General features: G+C 66.1%; 2 protein-coding genes across 4 annotated transcripts in view; one reads left to right on the top strand and one right to left on the bottom strand.

The window, feature by feature from the left end:
• Positions 1–2,139: 2,139 nt before the first annotated feature.
• Positions 2,140–9,623, bottom strand: RNPEP (arginyl aminopeptidase). Its single transcript, XM_086765533.1, has 11 exons — positions 9,240–9,623; positions 8,688–8,828; positions 7,099–7,247; positions 6,405–6,521; positions 6,089–6,324; positions 5,441–5,554; positions 5,064–5,176; positions 4,600–4,708; positions 3,731–3,955; positions 3,126–3,268; positions 2,140–2,387 (listed from the first exon to the last, which is right to left on the bottom strand). The coding sequence occupies exons 1-11, from the start codon at positions 9,621–9,623 to the stop codon at positions 2,223–2,225; spliced, it is 1,896 nt and encodes a 631-aa protein (XP_086621659.1). The 3' UTR covers positions 2,140–2,222.
• Positions 9,624–10,281: 658 nt separating this feature from the next.
• The window catches only part of NAV1 (neuron navigator 1), a 71,769-nt gene continuing 65,006 nt past the window's right edge, over positions 10,282–17,044 (top strand). For all 3 annotated transcript variants that reach the window (XM_086765494.1, XM_086765495.1, XM_086765493.1), the window contains exon 1: positions 10,282–10,306. The gene's annotated coding sequence lies outside the window, so the exon portion shown is untranslated. The remainder of the gene's footprint in view (positions 10,307–17,044) is intronic.

Genomic DNA, 17,044 nt, shown 5'->3' with positions numbered 1-17,044 from the left:
GTGGCAGATGCATCGGGGAGCCAAGGGCGCATTTTCAACCAGAGGGACTATTTCCAGATGCCTCACAGGAATGAAGTTTGGAGGTCACGTTAACTGAACTGACAGCCTGCGTGTTGCCTGGGAAGCCAGAAGATTGCAAGTGGAGAAAGGTTAAATCCCACAACTGGTAAGAATACAAGTTATTTTCCGCAGCGCTCAATCCACTAGAGGACACCCATTTCCCAAACACCGCAGCCTTGTTCCTTCAGCGAGGAAGAACGAGCTGATTTCGGCCGTGGCACAACCAGCCCCTTTGACTCCATTTTCTCAAACTGTTTGACGTTTGGAGCTTATTCCTGAGCCCAGCAGCGAGGAAATGCGGAGTCTCTGCACGCTCTGAGCCGGAGCACTGCAGGTACCTTTGCTTTGGTGGTGGTTTTGGCTCAGTCACCGCTCTGGTGACCATAGTGCTCGGTCAGAGTTCCATTGCGTGCGTGTCTGAGAAGTTGTGGTCAACAGCGCTGCTCCGTCGTCATCGTGATTTGTCTCTGGGTGCTGGTGCGCAGGGCACTCCACCAAGAGAGGAGCTGGGGACCTGCCTTCCGGGCAGAGCGGGGAGCGCAGCGGGGGCTGCGGTCGGTCCCCCCGCGCTGTGGCCCCGCGGGGCTGGGCTGGGTCTCAGGAGAAGGAGGCAGAGGAAGTGCCAGGGCTGTCAGGGGGGACCGGGATAACCTTCCCGTAGGATCAGGCGGATGGACGGCCCAGAAGGGGCGGCCCCACGGGCACCCATGGGTTTCCGAAGGGATCTCAAGAGGGAGATCCGTCAGGAGCAGCTGGTGTTGGAGGAGCTGCTGCCGCAGGGCTGGCAGCGGGGCCGGGACGTGCAGTGGGGTTTGTTTGTGCAATGGGGTGTTTGTGGTAGCAGCCGTTCGGGCTGGTGGCCTTGGGGGCCTGTATGGCCAGCAGGTTCCCAGGGTTCCCGGTGTTAGCGCAGCCTCGGGAGAGTTTTGAGCTGGAATTTTGGGGAGTGTGCTCATATTCCTGCCTTCGACAAGGAATAAGTAACAGCACGGCTGTTCAGCCTTGTCTCATTCCTGCAGTCTCTGCCGTATGTAGGCCACGCTGGCGCTGTAAAGCCTTCGAGTCACGGTTTGCTGGCGTCGCTGTCCACACTCTGGGATTTGTCCCAGCAAAGAGCAGGTCCCAGTAAGCCCATGGCAGCGCATGCGTTATGCTGCTGGTCAGAGCTCTGCTGTAGTCACTCCCCGTGTGTGAGGTCCGCGTTTCCGAGCTGGGCTCAGCCCCCAACAGCTGCTCCCACCAGGCCTGGGTTCTCCTGGGGCCCTGCAGCAAGGCCGGGCGCCTTCACCTCCTCCTGCCTGGAGCTGAGGGTGGGCAGGGAAGCCCATGCAGTGCTGCCGGTTTGCTGGCAGCTCTTGGGTGGGGCTCAGCCCAGCATCACAGAGTGGTTTGGGTGGGAAGGGACCATTAAAGCCCACCCAGTCCAACCCCCCTGCAAGGAGCAGGGACATCTCCAACCACATCAAGTTGCTCAGAGCCCCGGCCAACCTGGCCTGGAATGGTTCCAGGGGTGGGGCATCCACCACCTCTCTGCCATACAGGACCTGTGACAGCTTGGCAGGAGCCCAGCAAGGACTGGTGTGGAGCAGGGTCATGGCCTCCTTCAGCTGCTCCAGTCCAGAAAAGGCTAAAAGCGAGGACCATCGCTCCTGTGCCGACACCAGGAGAAGCCACCAGGCTCCTGGAGTGACCTGCACATCCCAGACTCGGGATCGTTTAGGCCCAATTAGCAGCTGACCACCACGCAGCCACTCACTCACTGCCCCCTCTCCAGGGGGATGGGGAGAGAAGATTTCATGAAAAGCTTGTAGGTTGAGATACGGAGGGTGAGGGATCCGTGGGGTCCTCCCCGGGCTGCAGGGGGATCTCTGCTCCTCCGTGGGCCTCCCCGGGCTGCAGGGGGATCTCTGCTCCTCCGTGGGCCTCCACGGCTACCAAAACCTTGCCCTGCAAAGCCAAGACACCAGGGCTGGCAGGGTCCCCTCCCAGGGCAGCAGCCCCGTTCCTGGGCAGGAGGAGCAAGGAGTCACGCTAAGGCTGCCCATGGGTCACTGGGAACAGGAAAAGCACAAAAAGAGGAAAAATTCCAAATTTTAATAAGGACACATGTGTCAGGGAAAGAACTCCGAGGTCCTGCCAGAGGGAGCGGAGTCCAGGCCGCACTAGTCCTGTGCCACTTCCAAGCCCAGGATCTTCTTGACGTAGTTCTGGACGTTGATGTGGAGCTGGGGGGCTGTAGCGGAGAAGGTCTCCATGGCCAGAGCCCGGGCTGACTCCGACCCGCCCCACATGGCACGGTAGAGGGGCAGGGTGTACTTCTGCTTCCCCTGCAGAGACAGAGCTGGGGTTACACCCCAACCTCCTCCCCAGCTCCAGCTGAAGCCCCAGGAGCCCCACATCCCCCCACCCCAGGCACAATGTCTCCAGCATCACCCTGCTCTGGGCCAGGGAGAGAGCACAGGGATGGAAAATGCTGCCGTGGGCAGCCCTTGGCACTGCGGCACCCCGAGAGGGGAGAAGACCTTGACCTTGGAGATGGAGTGGGTCCATGAGAAGCTCTGGAACCCCTAGTGCAAGACAGACAGGGACCTGTTGGGCCAGAGGAGGGACATGGAAACAGTCAGAGGGCTGGAGCAGCTCTGCTGTGAGGCCAGGCTGAGAGAGCTGGGGCTGTTCAGCCTGGAGATTAGGCTCCGGGGAGACCTGAGAGCGGCCTCCCAGTGCCCAAAGGGGGCTGATAAGACATAAGGAAGAAGTGTTGTACGCTGAGGGTGGTGGAGCACTGTCCCAGGCTGCCCAGAGAGGCGGTGGATGCCCCATCCCTGGAAACATTCCAGGCCAGGTTGGACGGGGCTCTGAGCAACCTGATCTGGTTGGAGATGTCCCTGCCTATGGCGGGGGAAGTGGACTGGATGGGCTTTGAAGGTCCCTTCCAACCCAACCCATCCTGTGGGTCTATCGAGAGCAAGAGCCAAGCCCTGGCCCTCCGGCACAGAAGGTCCTGAGCCCTGTGCCCGTCCCTCCCCTGACAGCGCGCTGCCGGGCACCGCTGCCCAGGGACGGACCTGGCTGTGGAGGAAGTCCTTGACCTTGCTGTACTCCGCCTCGAGGTTGTTCTTGAGGACAATCTGGCACCAACGGAGTCGCAGCTCAGCGTTCTGGGCCTTGGAGATCTTCGGGTACATCTCGCTCAGCCTCTCCACGTTGCCTGCGAGAGGGGGATTGTCACCGCCCCTGCGGGGGCTCTGCCTGCAGCCCCCAGCCCCTGCTCCGAGGGGACCCTGTGAGCCCACCCCGGCTGTGCCACAAATCCTCCGGGATCCTCGCAGCCTCGGGCCAGCCCTGCACCCCCTGAGCCTCCCGGCACCCCCAGCTCCGGCAGCATCCCAGGCACTCGCTGGCTCTGGGCAGGAGGGGACAGCAGGGGTCCCCCCGTCACTGCATGTGTCCCCTACATCCAGGGACACACTGCCCCTGGCTCTGCGCCCCCCCTCGCACCAACCAAGGCTGCCCAGACACCAGGAGCTGCCCTGCTGGACCCAGCGGGGATGGGCTCATGGCCACGCACCCACGCGTCCCGCTGATGTGTCCTCGTGTCCCCAGCCAACCCGCGGGACTGGAGCACGTCACCCCCGGGCCCCCAAGCCCCGGGAGGGGACCTGGCCCTCACCTTTCGGCAGAGGGGATTTCTGTAGGACCTGATCCAGGAAGTAGACCAGCTGGTACGTCCTCCAGGCCGTGATGTCCACGGCTTCGATCGCCTCCATGTTCAGGCCGTCGGCTGCCCAGAGCGCTGCCAGCTCGTCCGCCGGCTTCATCAGCTGCTCCCCCGGCGAGAGGTCGGGCAGGTAGGGGGGCCAGCCCGGCGTGTTCAGCCAGCGGTCGAACTCCAAGCCTGCGGCAAGGAAAGGAGGGTGAGCTGGGACGGGTTTTCTGAACCCTGCGCCAGGCGCTGCTGCCCGGACATCCCGCTGCCTTCTCCAAGGGCGTCCCCAGCAGCACCCAATCTGCCCAGGGAGGGCGACAAGCAGGGAAAACGGGATGAGGCCGTTAAGCCACCCTGGGCTCAGCGTACGCTTGTGCGATGACTGCCCCACCGCCGCCAGCGAGATGAGCCATCTCTGGCACGGAAAGCTCCTGCCAAGCCTGGCCCCTGCAGCAAGGCTGAGCTGAGCCCGGGGCACCGGCTGAGCCTGATCCCAGCGCTCGCCAGTGGCTCCACCAGCAAACACCCATATCCTGCTGCCAGAGACTGGCTGGGCTCAGCTCTCCATGAGGAAACCCCACAAAACACCACCTGAGCGCAGAGCATGGACTGGATGGAAGAAATCGGGCTGAGCAGGCGCGTGCCCAAGCCCAGGCCGGTGCCTGATCCCAGGCCGGCCAATGCCGCGCCTCTGCCACCAGAGCCGAGGCCGGCGACAGCAGCAGCGTCTCCAGTAAAACCCACAAACTGACATCGCAGGGTCTGCAGGGGAAGTGGGACGGCTCCACGTGGTTTGCACCCCAGTCCCCTGGCCAGGACGGCCCCGTGCTGACCTGGGATGGAGTCCACGCCTTTCTCCTTCAGCTCCGGGAAGTACTCCAGGAAGAAACCAAGGGCGTCATCCGCTGTGATGCTCTGGAACTTGAACCGGTTCACGTAGGCCTGTGGGGACGGCCGGGGCGTGATGCCACAAGCGCTCACCCCCGGCAGCGCTGCCCAGCCCTCCCTGCGCTCCATCTCATGGGGGCTTTGCGTCGCTGGGCCCACACCAGCCCCCGTTCCCCGCCCAGGGGCTACCCAGCCCCCTGCATCCCCCAGACACCTCTGAGCACTGCCACCACCCTCCGCCAGCGCGAGGCCAGGCTCTGCCTTCATTCCCCCATGAACACCGCCGTTTCCCACCTCCTCTTCCTCTCCCCAGCCACCCTGTCCAGCCCGTCCTTCCCGGGGTCCCGCTGGGCTCTGGCCTCCCAGCACGGGGTTCTGGTATTTCCAGCTGGTTCCTCCCCACACCGACCTGGAGGAAGGCATCGAACTTGCTCTGGTCCCCCACGAGATGGGCCAAGTAGCTCACGAAGCAGTACCCCTTCTCATAGGGCGTTTCGTTGTACGTGTCGTCCGGATTGACACCTAGAAAAGGGGAAAACCCTCAGGAAAACCCTCGGGAATCATCTGCCCGTTTGTAAAACAAAACAGCCCTTTTGTGCGCTGAGGTTTCTGCTTTCTGCGCTGGGTGCAAGCCTGGCACAGCCCTCCTGCAGCCATCGCGTCACTCAGGTCTCGCTGCCATCGCCCTGAAGCACCCCAGCAGCAGGGCTTCCCCCCGCCAACACCGCACCTCGCTCGCCCCCGCTCCCCTCAGCCGGCTGCGGGAGGACGGGGAGCCCCACGGACCTGGCTCGATGACCACCCGCAGCTTGTTGAGTGGATGGTCCTCCCCGGTGTTGTCCATGTGCTGGCGCAGGAGGGCCCTTCCCGTCGCAGCCTCCAGGCAGGTGTAGGCCAAACCTGCGCAGAGACGAGCAAGAAACGTTCGGAGCCGCCAACGCAAACCCCTGCGCGCTCGGAGAGCAACGGGTGCTGCTACGGGAGGGAAACAGTGTTAGCTGATGAGGTGAGAGAGGAGAAAACCAATGAACAAGGGATGGCAGAGCTACAGAGAGGCACAGCAACCCGGCCCTCGGTTAGCTGGAGGATTTCAGAGACATTAAAATTTATCTGGATGCAGCAAATGGTGCCAGGAGCGCCTGAGTGGCTGCTTTCAGCCCCTCACTGGGAGCAAGAGGAAGGGCGAGCTGGCAGCGCCCACGTCCCCAGCACGGGGCTGCGGGGGCTCCCTCCGTCTCTGGGAGCGAAGGCGGCTCTGTTCCGAACACGAAACCCCCGCAGCGTTGTAGGCTGCTGCTCTTCGCCTCTTCTGAGATGCGGCGCAGGCTCCAGCCCCGCACGCAGGCCTCGGACCCTGGACCCGCACAGGTCCTGCCTGCGACAGCACGGCCGCGCGCGGGGACTCGGCGCCCTGCGGCGGGCGAGGCCACGCACCGTAGACCTCGGTGGAAATGCGCCGCTGGGCGTACATGGTGAAGCCCTCGTTCAGCCAAAACTCGCCCCACGAGGCGTTGGTGACCAGGTTGCCGAACCAGCTGTGGGAGATCTCGTGGATGATGACGTCCGCCAGCGAGCGGTCCCCGGCCAGCAGGCAGGGCGTCACAAAGGTGAGGCAGGGATTCTCCATCCCGCCGAAGGGGAAGGAGGGCGGCATGAACAGGATGTCGTATCTGCCGGGGAGGAGCAGACACATGGGGTCAGACCCACATCCTCCCTGGGAGCAAAGCCCTTCGGGAACAGGAGGCCATACCTGCCCCAGACATAAGGTCCAAAGAGCTTCTCTCCAACGGCCAGGAACTCCTCAATCACCCCATCGTACTCCTTCTTCGCAGCCTCGATGAGGCAGGGCTCGGCCCAGACGCGGCTCCTGGCCAAGTGCAGAAGAGCAACTTTCAACCATTAGCGGACTTTTACCCTATTGCTTCATCAGACAAAATCCCCACGTGCTTACTCCTCGGCAAAAGAGAAGCCTGCTGACAAAGGAAGCTCTGAGAGCGACAGGGCAAACGGCAGTAATTTCTTTCCTCATCTGAATGTCAAAGGGATTTTACAGGGCTCCTGTGCGGCCAGGAACCGGAACAAACCACCGGCCTTGAGAAGAGACCCGGGATCCTCCCTGAGTGGGGCCCCGCTGCGCCGGGGTGACGTGAGCTGAGCTGAGGACGCCCCGGAAGGCGAGGGGACCCAGCACCGAGGCTCCCCCTCACTCTCAAGAGGAAGAAGCACCCTCACTCCACGGAGCCTGCGGTCCGGTGCCGCAGCACAGATGGGGATCGACGGGGTCATGCCTACTGTCGGCATCTCGGCACCTGCCGGCTCGCCAGAGCCCAGCGGGGCAGGGAGAGGCAGGGGGCAGCCGCCACGGGACAGCACGACACGGGCCCTTCACCATGCGGCTCCCGCAGCCAGGGCCTAACGCCCAGGTCTCCTCCAGAGCCACCTACCTTGGGCCAACATCAGCAGACACAATGTCCCCCACAGCCAGAGCGATCAGGTAGGAGGGGATCGGCTGGGACATCTTGAAGACGAAGGTGTTATCCTCCTGCTTCTCCCAGCTCGTGGCGCTCATCACAGCCGTGAAACCCTCGGGGACCTGGACACGTAGATAAAACATGGATCCGTGACGCACAGAGCGGGATGTCGGCTAACCCAGCCGGGCACGCCGCGACGTCTGGCAGCCCAGCAGGCTGAAGGGGGCTGGGTCTGTGGGCACCGCAGGTTTTGGGGCGCAGAGCAGAGCAGTAACGGGATCACAGCTGCACCCCTGCCGCAGCATCGCCCGGCGCCTGGGCTCAAGCACCGGCTGGGTGCGCACCGGGACAGCCCGAGCTGCCCGGCAAGGCGCCAGCGCGATAAAGAAACGCTGGAGCTGCAGGTGCTGAAAGGGCAAAGGATGCAGATCCTTCGGGCGCCGGCTCTCCTCCCGTTTCTTACGCAACAACTCGTTTTTCCCATTCTCAAGCCAAAGTAGAACCCGTGGCCCATCCACCGGCCTGGGCTGAGCCCTGGGAGACTGAGCCAGTCTCTCATCTTCCGAACGCGGGGCGAGTCCGCGTGGTGCTGTAGGGAATACTGTTTTCGTGGTACAGAGCATCATGCCGGGACTCTACAACAGCCGGCCGCTTTAAGGGCGGAAATCAGAGCAACAGGCAAAATAAATAAATTCTGGCATCACCAGCTGGTGCCGCCGCACGCCATCAGCCTTGGCTTGGTGTCACAGCGATAAGCGGCTTCCCTCGCCCGCAGCAGGCCGGGGCGGCCCAGTGCCGGCGCCACCACGCGCCCACCTGCACACGAGGAAGGAATTTGGATTATTTAGTCCCATTTTTGTACTGAACCTGGGGACCAGCGGCTGCTCCTTCCACCCTGGAAGCCCACCAGCCCCAGTGCTGCCCCCTCCTCCAGCGTCCCCCCCCGAATTCAGCTCATCCCAGCCGCCCTCCCACTGCTACGCAGGCCAAGAGCAGGCATCCCGCTGCCCACGGGCTGCTACGGGCCAAAAATGGAGTTTTCTGTGATAACAAGGGGAACTACAAACGCAGCGGCACGAGGAGAGCAGAGAGGCTTGATCCCAACCTGATCCCAACCGTGAGCTGGTATTTTGGCACCGAGCACCGGCCGCCTCCCACTGGGAGAGAAGAGCTTTCAGCAGGACGGGGGGCACAGGCACCCGCTCGCGAGCTGTTGCGCAGAGCGGGGCCCGGCACGCGCGGCCGGGGAGGAGCGAGAGGACCGTGGGCTCTGCTCGTATTGACACAGAGATGAATAGAAGAAAAAAACAGGAGCACAAATGAATTATTTCCCAGTGCGTTCTCTGCCGGGGGCCTGCGGTGGAGGATTTGGAGTGAGGGCAACAAGCGTCGCCTCCAACACGCCAGCGGCCCGGGCGGCGTCACCGATGCGACGCCCCAACTTCGCGGCGCACCCTGCGAGGGAGCCGGCAGCTTCCCCACCACCAAACTCGGCGAACTCGCAGCGGGTTTTGCTCCCGCGCGGAGGACAGCGGGGTCTGCGCCCCGGGGACGCCCCTTACCTTCACGGTGGCCGAATAGGTGCATTTGACCGAGGGGGTGTCGAAGCCGGGGAAGAAGGACCGGTTGAGGACGGCCTGGCCTTGCGTGTACATGTAGGGCTTCTGCTTCCCCGCCGTCTGCTCGGGGGCCAGCCAGCACACCTGGGGGGAGGGGAGACCCCCGGGTGAGGGGAGAGACCCCCTCATGAGGGGTGTCCCCAGCTCCCTGCTCTGGGTGCTCACTGCTGGTGGGACTGGGGCTTTTCCCCTGCTGGGGGGGGTCTCGGCCTGCTCTCCCCCCTGTCCCCTCTCCGTCCCCCTCGTTCCTCTTCTGTGCCCTCTCGCCCCCTCCCGTCCCCCTCCTCATCCTCTCTCGGCTCCCCCTGTCCCTCTCCGTCCCCTCTCGCCCCCCCTCCTCCCGTCCCCTGCCCCGCTCCCCCTGTCCCTCTCCCCCTCGTCACCTTGTCCCCCCTCGCCCCCCCGTCCCCCCCCTTCGTCGCTCCTCCCCTCCGTCCCCCCTCACCCTCCTCCTCCTCCTCCCGTCCCCTCTCGCCCCCCCCTCGCCCCGCTCACCCCGGGCCCCCCGCCCGCCTCGTAGTCGATCTCCAGGACGAGCAGCTCCCCGTGGCGCGGGGGCCGGGGCAGGGCGATGTGCAGGGCGCTGCCGTAGCTGGCGAACGGGCGGCTCTGGACGGGCAGCGGCTGCCGGGGGGGGGTCCCGGGGGGCGCCCCGGGGGGGGCGAGCAGCGCGGCGCGGCGCACGGCCAGGCTGGGGTGCGCGTCCAGCACCGGCGGGCCCGCCCCGTCGCGCGCGCAGCGCAGCTCGAGCCGCGCCGTCCCGTGCAGCCGCCCCGCGCCCGCCGGCGCGAAGGCCACGCGCAGCTCCAGGTGCAGGTGCTGCAGCGCCCAGGGCCCCGCGCTGCTGGCGGAGGCCGCGTCCGCTCCCCGCGCCGCCATCGCCGCTGCCGGGACGGGGCGGGGCGAGACGGTAGGGGGCGGGGCCAGGACCGGCTAGGGGCGGGGCCGCGAGGGGAAAGGGGCGGGGCCGGAAGGCGGAGCAGGGCGGGGGGCGGCGCCGGGGCGGGGGATCCCGGGGTGCGGGGATCCGTTGGGGGATCTCCGGGGGGATCTCTGGGGGGGATCCATTGGGGAGGACCTGAGGGGGGAGGATCTCGGAGGGGATCCATGGGTCGGAGGCTGGGGCGGGATCTGGGGGGATCTGTGGGGGGGTTCATGGGGAATCCATGGGGGGAATCTGGGGGAGGAAGCCGAGGGGGATCCGTGGGTCAGGGGGTCCTTGGGGGATCCGTGCGGGGGAATTCGGGGGGGTGTCCATGGTGGGGTGCATGTCGGGAGCCATGGGGAGGGGACACGGGTGTGGGGATCCGGGGAGGGGGCGGTCCATGGGGGATCCGGGGGGGATCCGGGGGGCCCAGGGGGTTTCCCCGGCTCGGGCTCCGCCGCCGACTCCAGGCTCCGCGTCTTGGCGGCGGGGGCCGGGCCGGGCGGGGCGGGGCGGGGCGGGGCGGGCAGGGGCCTGTGCCGCTCCTCCCCCCGCCGCGGAGTCCCCGCTCCGCGCTGCCAGACCGCGACCGGCGGCGGGACGGGACGGGACGGGACGGGACGGGGCGCAGCCGGCGGTGAGTGCGGGGCGGGGGTGAGGGGGAGATCCCGGGGGGGACGGGGGACACCCCGACGGGGACCGGCAGGGACACCCTGGTGGGAACGGCAGATGATGGGAGGCACCGCGGTGGGGACCGAGGTGACGGGGTGGTGCTGTGGGGACCAGCGGTGACGCGGGGGACACCCCGACAGGGACTGGCTGTGACACGGGGAACATGCCGGTGGGCCCGGGGGTGACAGGCAGCGGCTGTGGGGGCTGACACTGCCTGGCACTCGGGGCAGCCCCCCCGTGTCCCCTCCTCTGTGCTCCCGCAGTGCCCCCACCTCTCCACCGGGACCCTGTTTTGGCTGTGGGTGACCCCAGGAGCAGCATTGCCAGGGTGACAGGTCCCCGTGTCTCAGTGTCCCCCAACGTCCCCCAATGTCCCCCAGACACCTCCTGGCCCCGGCCATGGTGGGAAGGCACCGCGGTGCTGCTTGGGACCAGGGGAAACTGAGGCAGGGGGCCTGCCGAAATGGGTGCCACTTCTCCAGAGAGACAAAACGCGTGTCGTGCCGCCCCACGCCTCCCCTCCGCGGGCACAGCAGGTCGGTTGCCAGCGTCTCGTGACCTCAGCCCTCATTTCGGGCACGGGAAGGTGCTGTGGGGTCTGCAGGCACCCATGGGTGCTCCCAAGGCCCTGCGGTTCCAGGTGCCCCGTGTCCCATGGGGACAGTGAGTAGGACAGCGGGGACTTTGGCTTTTTTTAAAAAAATACTGTTTTCACCGATAGCGAAGGGGCTGGATGTCTTCGCCCGCTTGCGTGCTCGGCCACCCCGGGGATGCTCCGGCGCCCCAGGGATGCTCGGCCACCCCGGCCACCCCGTTCGGGGTGGCCGGGGTGGCCGAGCATCCCTGGGGCGCCGGAGCATCCCCAGGCCCCATGCAGCCAAATTGAGATGACACCGCACGGGGGGAAAAACACAAAGGTGCCTTCGGCCTGGGCCGTGTCATGGGACACCAACGTGCCACCACCCCTCGCGGAGGGAACCGGTGAAGCCCCCCGCAGCGTGCGTGTGCCGGGGCTGCTGTTTTCTTGGCTTTCACTGGGGAAAAAACCAACTGGGAGGAAAGCCAGCGAGGCTGGGTGTGCCGGGGCTGCCGGCCGAAGCGGGCCGGCGCGTGTCGGGTTTGCCCGGGGTTGTTGGGGTGCTGCCTGCGCTCTCTGGGGTTTTGCCGTCGTTGCTCGCGTCGTCGTCCCCAGTGCCGGAGATGCTGCTCCCAGGGTGGGGGGGATCACAGGCACCCTGCACCCCCCAGCACGATGTTTTGGTGTCCGTAGGGTTGGACCCCCCCGCCACCCCCCCACCCCGAGTTTTGCAGCCAGGGAAGCTGAGTCAGGAAATCCCGGCTGGCCGGGCCGGATCCTGGCTGAGTCATTTCGCAGGCACTGAGTAACTGCCCGTGCCGCGGGGGTGCGGGGCTGCCCGCGGTCTCCACGGGTGGGCAAGGGCTGCCCGCTCTGCCCGCTCTGCCCGCGCACGTCCCCGCGGCCCTGGCGTCGATCGGCTCGCAGCCCGCACCCTGCCAGCCCCGCGCCTCGGTTTCCCCCTGAGTTTTCCTGTGGGTTCTCCTCCTTCCAGGGACTGGATCGGGCGAAAGGCTCCTGGGGTGCGGGCATGGGCTGGATCCCTGGCACAGGGAACCGGCTTCCGAGGGGCCGGGGTGCGTACGAGCAGGGGTAGATGGGGTGGGATAGGGAGCGTGGGGCTGGGTGAGCTCCGGTGTTTTCTGGGAGGGGAACGGTGTCCTCGAGGCAGGATTTGGGTCTCCTCCTTCTGCTAAGGGGGTGTCCAGGCTGGGTCCTGAGGTGCGAGGAGGGGGACGGGGTCAGGGAGGGGGATGGGATGGCTGCGAGGACTGGGATGGGATGGGGATGGGGGTAGAGATGGGAATGGGATGAAGATGGGAACGGGGGTAAAGACAGCGATAGGGATGGGGATGGGACCAGGGATGGGGATGGGGTCTGGGAGGGGGCTGGCAGGGGCCGGAGCAGGGCTCAGGGTGCAAGTGGGGACGCCGCGGGGCGATCCGGCCGGCCTCACCGGCAGCAGGTTATAAATAACCCGCCGAGACACAGGGCTTTTTCCTGCCACCCCCTCCACGCCGCAGCCCCGTGGACAGGAAAAAGGTGTTTCCGGCTGCGGACGGGAGCGGGGCCCCGGGCCCAGGGGGGGACGTGGGGCCTGGGCCATGGGCAGTCGGGTGGGGGGGGCAGGTGACTCCCCCTGCGCTGGGGGTGCAGCCACTGAGCCTGGGGCTGGCCGGACCCCTGTCCAGGGCCAGGGATGGGGACACCGGCCTGGGATGGGGACATTAACCTGGGACAGGGACACCGGCCTGGGATGGGGACACTGGCCTGGGATGGGGACACCAGCGCAGGCTGGGGGCTCCTCAGCACCCATTCCCATGGCTGTGGTGATGCTCCCCACCTCACTTTGCTGGCAAATGGGTGGCAGCCCCCTGTCACCCCGGGTGGCAGTCGGGGACACCCCGTGCTGTCCTCCTGCAGCCCTTTGCACCCTTTAAACCAGGCAGTGGCAGGGACGGGTCCCCAGGGACAGGGCAGCTGGGACCACGCCGGCTCTGCCTGCTGCCCTGTGTGTCCCCAGGGAAACCTCAGCTCATGTCACCAGTCTGTCCCCAACGGGCAGGGTCGGTCCCCAAGCTCGAACCAAGCCCAGAGGAGTGCCAGCGCCCAAAAACACACCCCAGGGAGCTGGTACTCACCGGGACAGTCAGTGGCCGCAGGCAGTGAGGAGGCTGATGGCAGCACGTGGGGAAACTGAGGCACGGGCTGCAGGCAGGTCGCGAATTGCCAGCACCCACGGGTCCTCTTTGAACTCTCCCCAGTGACAGATTGGCCACCAACCCGTCCCGGCAGGCTCCGATGGCTTCCCCAGTGCGTTTGCCAGCGCAGCCTGAGCCCTGCTCGTTAGCAAGCGACCTCTAACGAGCTTTGCCTGGCCATGCTCTGGGGTCTGGGCGGCGTTATGGACATGGGGCACTGCTGCCAGAATCACCGCCTGGATTAGGGGATGCTCGGGGGCAGAGGGGCTAGGGGAGCCCCCGGCACTCGGCACCCACTGCTGCGGACACAGGAAGTGACAATAACTGGTTTTGTTAACTGGGGCGGGGAAAGGTCCCGGCTGAGCAGCACTGGAGGGTTTGGAGCTTTGCTCTCTCCCAGGGGGTTGGTGGGGATGCGGGGCGCAGGAGCTGGGGTGAAGCTGTTGCTGGTTGTGGGACTTGGTCCCCTCACGCTGCTCCGAGCTTGCCTGGTCAACGCCCCATCCTCGTGCGTCCCCCGAACCACCTGCAGCGTCATCGCTGTCCCCCACGGCCCCGGCTCACCCCGTCTCAGCGCTGGGTTCCACCGCAAGCACGGTGACCCCTCCTCCGGCACCCACCGGTGCTTTGGCCCCCTGTGATTTGCACCACAGCCCCCGCATTCGGGGCTGGACTCACGCCCCTGCAGCGGGAGCTGCCTTCCTGTGCGCCAGCGCAGGATTTGGCCACGGAGGGGGTGAAACAGGGAGCCTGGGTGCTGCCCTGCAGGCATCAGTGGTTGGGGTGCCCCAAGGCATCGCGTGGGGAGGGGACAGGGGGGACAAGCCTCCCGTTGCCAGGGCCAGGACAGTGGGACCAATGGCCTGGCGTCCTCTCACTGCCAGGACGTGGGAATTGGGCTCCGAAGGGCTCGGCCGTGCTGCAGGGAGTGGGTTTGGGGTGGGAGCCAGCACTCAAGGCAACACCTCCCAGTATTTGTCCGGATTCCCTGGGTTCCTCCTCTTCCACAGAGGAGCGGAGGTGGGAGCTGGAGGAGCTGGGTTTGTGCTCGTCCCGCCATCCTCATCCTCGGCTCCCACTGGTCACGGCCGCGGGGCCTGTGCGGATGTGGCCGGGCGGCGTCACCTCCGGCAGCGGAAACTCCCCGTGCTCAGAGCCAGGCGATAAATCACGGCTTCTCCTCCACCCCTTCCCCCTCTCCTCCCCCCACTGGGCCCCGCGCCCTCCTTCACTGCTGGCCCCCGGGGTCTCTGCTCCCCATCGGGGTGTCCATCCCAGGGGATAAGCACCACAGGGTGGGCGAGGGGGAAGGCAGGAGTGCTGCCATCCTTGAGCAGGCTGCTCGCTGCGGGCGGGATGCTGGAGGGATGCTCAAGGGATGCTCAAGAAATACTCAAGAGATGCTCAAGGATGCTGGAGGGATACTCAAGGAATGCTCAAGGGATGCCTGAGTGATGCTCGGGCTCCCCTCCAGGAAAGCCAGGCATTCTCCGGGTGTGGCGGACCCCCGGTGACTCCATTAGCAGCGTCCCTGTGAGGTGGGAGGTTTAATTTCACGGGTAAGAGGGTGGTGGGACCAGAGCTGCCCCCTGCTCTGGGAGAGCACCAGGGTTGGGGGGGCATTGCCAACCCCTGCCCTCCCCTTCCAGCCACGTGCGTAAGTGCCGGTCCCTGGGTCTTTGGGGACATCGACATCAGGGACACGCTTAGGGTCGCACTGATGGACCACAGGGACGTGGCTCCCTCTGGGCCGCGTGTCCCCCGAGTCTGGCAGCGGTGGGTGGGCTTGCCTGCCTGCTCGCACTGCGAGCGGGGGCCGCTGCAGCCCCCCAAGAGCCAAGCAGGGAGGTGTTTGCCAGCGGCCACTGTGGATTTACAGCTCACTGGAAAATCCACTCATCCCATTAAGGGCTCCCTGCGGCTTTTGCTTTCCATTGCAAACACCCAGTTGTCCCAAGGGTGTCCCTTGGGGTGCTGCCGGGGCTCTTGGGGCCAACACTGCCAGGAAGAGTCCTGGCTGCAAGGGCGGTGGATTTATTCATTTATTACACACGGGATTATCGGGCTGAGCTCATCCCGCCTGGCCAGGTAAGACCAGATGGGGAAGTTTCGCTTGTGGTGGGAATGGTCCGTGCTGGAGGGAGCTGGGGGGTTCTGTTGGGAACTGGAGCCGTGATTTGACTTTCCCTTGCATCGTTCATCACTGTTTGGTGTCTAAATATGCCCTAGCTTGGAGCCGCGGTTTTTTAAATCCTTAACCTGCTTTGAGGGGAAAAAAATGACTTTTTTGAGTAGCCTGAAGACCCCGCTCTGCCCACTGTGATCTTGGAGAGCTGAGTGGTGGAAGGAGCAGACGGGCAGCGGGGGTCTCACCAGCAAGTGCTGGGGATGCTGGGGGCGCAGCGCCCGTGCCGGGACGGGGGAAGACAAGCCCAGCTCCCCGCTGACCACAGCGCACGCGTGCGAAGGCGACAGCATCTGCTGAGTTAATGCGTTTCGCAGCCCCGCCGCGCAGCTGCCTCTCCCCGCCGCCCCGCTCAGCAAAGCCAAAAGGCGTTGGGGGCTTCCAGGTTTCAAGGGTTGAGGTCTGGTGGGGGTGGGGGGGTCGTTTCCGCCCGGCGGAGGCGAACACAGACGCTGCGACATCTGCTCTGGCTCAAAAATCTCGGGAGCAAAGAAAGGGCCGGGTCCGTGACGCGGCAGGAGAGTGGGGCTAAATAAATGACGCAATCGGCTTCGGGGAGTTTTGGCCAGGGCAGAAGTTTATCCGAGTGTCACCCGTCCAGGCCCCTGCGCCTGGGCTGCAGGACGGCTCCTGGCCGAGGGCTTGATCTGGCCGGGCCACCGCGCTGGGGGATCCTTGGCCCCACGGCAGCACCGGGGTTTGGCAAGGTTTTGGAGAGGTTTGGGGGATGTTTTGAAGGCCTCAGGAGGTGCAAGAAGAGATGTTGGGTTTTGGCCACGGTGTTGGATGCCAAGGCGGTGCCTGGTTGCTCGTAGGCCAGGAGGAGCTGGCTGTGGGGCTGCCGATGGCCCCAGTGGCTTCGTGGCTCTTCTCTCTGGGCGGCACGGGGGGAGTGGGGAGGCCGAGGAGAGCGGGAGACCCCCAAGCGCAACCCAACCGCCTCCTCCTGGGCCGATCTTTGTCGCAGGGGCATCTGGAGGAGGTTCAGGGGGGCATCACCCCATGGCGGGGCAGCCCCACCTTGGTCCCCAAGGGTGCTGGGGATGCTGGGGATGCCAGGCAGCACGGCTGGGGGGACAGATGGCACCGGCCCCGGACAGATGGCACCGGCCCGGGACAGGCAGCCGCAGGGCGGGGGGGGGCTATGTGACCCCGGGCCAGCTGGGCTGGTGGTGGCCCAACGGGGACAGTGGGGCAGGGGCAGGGGTGGGGGGCACCGGCCGGGGCGGAGGGGTGACATGGGCCAGGGGGGATGGTACCGGCTGGGGGGGCGGTGCCAGGCGGGAGGGTGACACTGGCCGCGGGTGAGGGGGTGACACGGGACAGGGGGGTGACACTGGCGGAGGGGGTGTGACACGGCCGGGGGGGGTGTGACACGGCCGGGGGGGGGATGACATGGGCCGAGGGGGGTGACACTGGCTCGAGGGGGAGGTGACACGACCGAGGTGGGGGGTGACCCGGGCCCGGAGGGAGGTGACAAATGCCGGGGGGGGGGTGTGACACCGGTTCGGGGGCGGGGCCGCGCGGGGGCGGGGCCGCGGGGCGGAGCTGTCCAGCACCGGCGCCTCCTGAACGAGCCCAGCGCGGCGGGGCCGGGGCTGCACCCGCTCCCCGCGCTGCCCCCCGGTCCTACCGGCTGCCCCCCGGTCAGGACCAGCTCCTCCGTCCCGGGCCGGCGCCGTGCAGCCCTGATGTGCCCCCCAGCCCGGCGGAGGGGACAGTTCTGCCCCGACCCCCCGC

Source organism: Chlamydotis macqueenii, chromosome 23, assembly GCF_036417535.1.
Source record: "Chlamydotis macqueenii isolate bChlMac1 chromosome 23, bChlMac1.mat, whole genome shotgun sequence".
Lineage (NCBI taxonomy): Eukaryota > Metazoa > Chordata > Aves > Otidiformes > Otididae > Chlamydotis > Chlamydotis macqueenii.
The sequence above is the reverse complement of the archived record's forward strand: the minus strand, read 5'-3'. Positions and strand labels throughout refer to the sequence as shown.